Genomic DNA, 5,803 nt, shown 5'->3' with positions numbered 1-5,803 from the left:
AAGTGGCCTCCTTAGGTCCCTTTCAACTCTACTTTTCTATGATTCTGTGAAGTCACTTGCAAGTCTCCTAGTATATTTTACCACTATATTCTATGGCAGCACTGAAGCTGTGGGATGAACAACTCTAGGCTGCAGGAAGAGATGTAGAGTGACTGTGCCATCAGTCAGGAGAGCAGGACAAATGACATCAACTTGACAGGTACACAACACAAGAAGAAGCTGTTTAATATTCTTGAATTACAGGCTGTTGCCTCAATGTTGCTCACAGGAATCTTTCAGGAAATGTTTAACGCAAAAGGAATATTAGAAATCTCACTTTGCACTAAGCCAGCCCACCCCATAGAAACAGATCTCTACCTGTGATTGTTCCACAGAGCAGCCTTCACCAGCCCCAGAACAGCAGAGTCCACCACTGAAAATGACCTGGAGACCTTCCTACCTGCATCAGGTTCAGAGATTTCCTTTGCACCTCAGAGCACTTCAGATTTGCTTCCTCCCACCCATCATCATCAAAGGCATGGTCTGGCAGAACAGACAGATTTACTTCCAGAAAATGCACAGAAAGAAGACTGTAGAAGAATCCAGGGTTAATCCACTTCTCCCCCAATCTTTTGGCCTCCAGTCTGCAGGCCCAGAGTTCTCATCGTATCAGCTAAGACGCACATGCACCATCAGCTGGATGAAATCTAGTCAGAGCAAAGTGTTTTTGATTCGCTTAAGTTACACAGAGATAGTAAAACTGAGGGGATGCAGCCAAGATCTTCTGAGGCTTATACATGGGATAAGAAAACCAAGTGGTCAACAGGTACCATACACGATATTTCTCTAAGGTTTGGAAGTATTACACTTATGATCTGTGAGACACTTACAACGCGCAGTGATGATCCCCTCTCAGCGCTGGTACTTGCAGAGCCACTCCATTTATAAATTAAGCCAAATGACCATCAGAGAGATGCTTAAGACAGATAAATTGGAAATGTTTGTCAAGCTGAAGCTCCTGGAGCCACTGGGGCTGCAGAGATCGAATAAGCTGCCTTGAAATTTGATTTTTCTAGACTCTTTTTTCAACATCTCCCAGATAGAGACTGCCTCCTTCTGGCAATCCCAGAGGGCTGTCATAGCACATGTGTGAAATTCCTCCCAGTACCTGCAGCCAAGGAGAGATCAGAGATGGTTAGTTTATTTAAAATACCCCCAAGCACAGAGGCCCTGAACACAACCTTCCTCCCCACAGGAGACACTGCCAGTTCAGCCTGGCCCAACATTTATATTTATTACAGTTATTTGGTAAGCACTGTACTATGTATTCACTATTGTACAATGCCCCCAAATATAGAGAATGCAGGGACCTGATCCTGCTTTGTGCTCTTCATGGAAGGACCCCCAAACCCACTCAACCCCCTGGCCATTGCTTGGGCTTCCCAGAGGCTCTCCTTGCACAAAGATCGCTGCAAGCCCCGACACCCCAGGCAGCTGTGCTGGGAAACCTAGAAGAGAGGCTGCCCTGATGGTACTTTTAAGACAGTTTTCTAATTGCCCCATTCCTGTCATTAAAAAGCTCTTGTGGATCTCTCCGAGCTTAGCTGTCACTTCCTGAGCACTATGGAGACATCTCTACATGTTGTGAATATCAATGAAATCCAATGCTTTCTCATAAACAATTGTCCCTGTTGGGTCCAAGGAAATCTGAGCACCTAGAATGTAGCAGGCACAATGCTGGCTCCCTGTGCCGGTGTGCTTTGTCCGAGCTGAGGGAGGGACATAATATAAGTGCAGAGCTGGGTGACAGATATTGACTTCTGAAAACTATTAGACTACAGTGACACTGCAATCCTACTACATAGGTGGCGATTACCTGGGTTTTTTTATGATTGTGTGCATTTTGATTTCTCTGCCTGATATTATCCCATAGAGCTGCAAAGAGTTAAATCAAATGAGGCTGCTGGGTATGGAACAAACAGGAAAGGAAGTAATGAGGATGGTAAGATACAGCCAGAGATAGTGCTGGGTAGCAGGGTCCTCGAGGGAACAATGGGGAAGGAAACAATTGGTGATAGACCCAGACTGGCTCCAGTGCAGCAAGCAAGGTTTATTCTTCCCAGGCCCAAAACTAGCCTCAAAAGGGAATTTGAATCTTAAAGAGCCTGGCCTAGGAGTCAAAGGGGGTTAAGTGGGCAGCACCAAGCTGGCAACAAGTTTTTACACACTAAAAAGGTTACATAGGCATCTGCCACTCCCTGCCTGGAAGTAGGAGTCTCTGGACTGAATGAAACTCGCTCAGTACTATTAAAGCAAAAACAACAGGTAAGACCCAACTGCCCTAGGGGTAACTCTGAAAGTTTTATCTCTCTAAAATAAATAATATTTTGCCTTCTGCCTGCCTTCAGATTAACATGGCTAACTACCTCTCTGCGCTGCACGTCCTTTTCACAGTATCAAATTACAAACGACATAAAATTCATCCTGATTTAGTAGGTCTACAAGATATAAATTTACCCTGCTTTTTGCCTTCAAAACCAGCTGCTTCTGAATGAACCCACTGGTCACAGAGCCCTGGAAGAAAAAGGTTACAGGTGCCAACCTTGGCATATATTGCCATGTGAGAAATGGGGAACTGCCACCCAGATCCCTGCCAAGAGAGGCTGTAAAGGCAGGCAAGCTTGTCATCTCATGGCACGTGTAAGAGGGTTAAGTCACAGCTTAACCTGTGACCAGGTGCTTCCCTTAGCGCAGTGGTATGCTCAGGTTCCTAAATGCCTCTCTGGTAGCCTAAATGGGGGTGGAAAATGGTCCCGAAGAAAGCCTCTCTGTGCAGATGGCCTCCTTGGCCAGAGTAAGGATTCAGGCCTGCTATGAGGAGGCTGGCAAGAGGAAGGGGAGGGTGGACTGGTAAGACACTGCCAGAGTATTAAGACACTTCTCTGCTTCCCAAGACTTCTTAGCTGCTTCAATTCTTGGACAACCAGGCAGGCTCCCAGCTGTCCAGGAACAGCAACAACACAAAGGTGGCTTAAAACCATATTTTCCCTGACCCTCCCCACTCCTGTCCTAATCATCAGAAACAGAGCACCCAAGCAGCAGGGCTATGAATTTTAAGTGGACCATGTTGCTCTAGGAGCATACACTATGTCCCATCCCCTCAGGATCCCATAAACTGGCATGACTCCATCAACATCAGTGGAGTTGTGCCAATTTATATCGGTTCAGGATGGAGCCATGCAGCTCTTTAGTGCCTAACACAGCATTTATGTTTTACTTGGTAAAATACTGAAAGGTGCTAGAATGTGAGACTCAAAGTCAGAGGATGCAGTAACTTGCTCTAAAATGGAAAATGTGTGCAAGCGTGGTATGCACATGCACATTAATGTGCATGCATGTGTAAACCTGCCCATGTAAGTTCTCTATTGTATGGGCCTGCACATACAAAAATAAATTCCCAGAGAGGGGATGTTATGGACACTTGTCTCCTGGCAGAGATGCTGGTCAGATAGCTGCTTGGGACCCAATTTAATTAAGAATGAAAAAGAATTCCACACATTGTGATCAATAATCCAGGGTTTAGCGTTCCTGCTTGGATTTGCCCATGTGGTTTTGAGGTCCTGTTTTTTCTCCAAGCTCCTTGGAGAATTCTTCTACTGAGGTTACAGTAAGGCAGCCACATGTTACTATAATTCCTCACTGTATTTGTCTAAATAGAGCAGCTCTTGGCTGAATAAACTTTAGTTAAGTAGTTACATAACAAACAATGCGAAACCTGGACCATTTCAGGCCATACGATTGGTTTTCTTCGAAGCAGAGGATTTCACCCCAAATCACAGTGTTTTATACCTCTCAGTGTTTATATGGCACTGAGCGTAGAGCAGTTATACCCTGAGTCTCTTCAGCTAATACACTGAAGGTCAGTTGTTACTTCCTGGGCACTGCTACATGTGCATTAATGTGTTTTTCCTAATGCTTTAGTTCAAGCACCCCTGCCACACTTTGAAGTGCAGAGACGCTGCTACACGGGACGCTGAGGCGCTTTATTTAGAGCAGCTCTCGGAGCCACTCTAATTAAAGTGCCACCCCACTTCCTCCAGAGCACATGTAAAAGTGCCCTCCAATATGAAGTAATAAATAAATGTGCATTAGGCTGCGCTAAGCCAAAGCGCATGCTTTTTAGGCGACGCTTTATGAGCAATACTCATTCTACTGCACATTAGCATATTAGCATTTTTTTTCACACCACATTAATGAGCAGTAGAATAGGCTACTGCACATTAAAGTGCACATGTAGACATGTCCCCTGTCATCTCACTGGCCTTGCTGGAAGCTTCCTTCACAGAAGTACTTGATGCACATGGCTAAGTGTCATGTGTACAGCCAGCAGGTTGACCCAACCCCAAGTATGGGAAGATAGAGTCTCTCTTTTCTCCCAAGGCCCTGTGGTGGAAAGGACCATTTACTGGAGAGAGCTATTTCTTTCTGAAGTACAGACATTAGGACTTTCTTTTTTTTTAGCAGAATTTACGTCAAGGCACCAGCTGCAAAGAGTTCATTAGCTGGAGCCACTGTGGCAGAATAAATGTCCTGAGATAATGAGGAGAGCTGGTGCTGGTCAAGGTAACCTCTTGTATTAATTAGGGAGCTGCAGTAGCCTCATGTTAGAAAGCAACTCGGTCAAGGAGGGGTTAAAAATGGTTCATGTCTTCAAGCAAAGGATGAGGAGAGGGAATGTCAGCTTGTAGTGGTGGTTCTACTTTCAGCTGGGTGATCGCAATTCCCACAATGCTCCACTCTTCACATTCTCCATCTGTTCAGCCAGACAGGCAATGATCAAATGACTTGTCAATGTTGGACTCTGGGGAAATACTGCACAAGGCAGAAGTGAAAAACAAATGCTGCCGATTTCATACTAGGCTGCCTTCTGAGACATCAATTATTCTGATCTCCATATCCCTCACTGACCTGTGCATCTCACTCCTGGAGCACAGAATGTGGCTTGAAAAACCTATCCTGCATGGGGCAGAGCATAGGTGGCACCAGTGTGGATGATCCCTGTCAAAGATCATAGCAGAAAATAGGGTTATATCCCCTTTATCTTGTGAGAGCCCAGCTAGCCTTGGTAATCCCTCCACAGGAACTTACACAAAAATCCCTGCTACGATGGTCAAGTCTCCAAAGCTACATATTACTGTTGGCAGAACCTACATTTTTTTCATTCCCAGATTTATTTCATTTTCAGCTCCTGTAGTGCCCTCTAGCTTCCTAGAAAAGCAAGTTTTGTTTGAACAAGGGCTACACAAATGAACATACAAAAGTTCTTTCTTTAGCATAGGGGCATCAAAAATACAGCCCGTGGACTGGATTTGGCCCAAAAAGCCATATCATTCAGCTCCCATTGTTGGTCCCTGCTGGCACTCACACAGGGTCAGTCTGGGACCTCCCTTACATGCCAGATCCAACACCTGCCCCTGCCGGTCTGGGACATGAACCATGTGCAGTGCAGCCGTGGAGCACACCACCTGTGGCACAGTCGTGGACCGGCCACAGCAGGTAATGGATCTGGCACACAGCAGGGAGGCGATCTGTGCATCCCCTGCATGCCAGATCCAGTGCCTACGCTGGCCAGCCCGACAATTGCCATGGACCAGATGGAGTGAGCACTGTGCGTGGCTTATATACCAGACTGGCCAGAGCAGGCACCATGACCCCAGATTTGGCTCACTTCCAAGGGAGAGGGGGGTCCATGGACTTGATCCAGATTAACTTGATACCCCTGCTTTAGCAAATTAAACCTGCCTATTAAAACATTCTGGGGTGG

General features: G+C 45.9%; 1 protein-coding gene across 1 annotated transcript in view; it reads right to left on the bottom strand.

Moving 5' to 3' along the window:
• Positions 1 to 200: 200 nt before the first annotated feature.
• Positions 201 to 5,803, bottom strand: part of LOC109292331 (neuritin-like) — a 13,947-nt gene continuing 8,344 nt past the window's right edge. The window contains exon 3 of the mRNA XM_019509724.1: positions 201 to 1,147. Coding sequence (XP_019365269.1) covers positions 922 to 1,147 — 226 coding nt within the window. The 3' untranslated portion in view covers positions 201 to 921. The remainder of the gene's footprint in view (positions 1,148 to 5,803) is intronic.

Source organism: Gavialis gangeticus, unplaced genomic scaffold (assembly GCF_001723915.1).
Source record: "Gavialis gangeticus isolate Ggan-Ray unplaced genomic scaffold, GavGan_comp1, whole genome shotgun sequence".
NCBI classification, from domain to species: domain Eukaryota; kingdom Metazoa; phylum Chordata; order Crocodylia; family Gavialidae; genus Gavialis; species Gavialis gangeticus.
The sequence above is the reverse complement of the archived record's forward strand: the minus strand, read 5'-3'. Positions and strand labels throughout refer to the sequence as shown.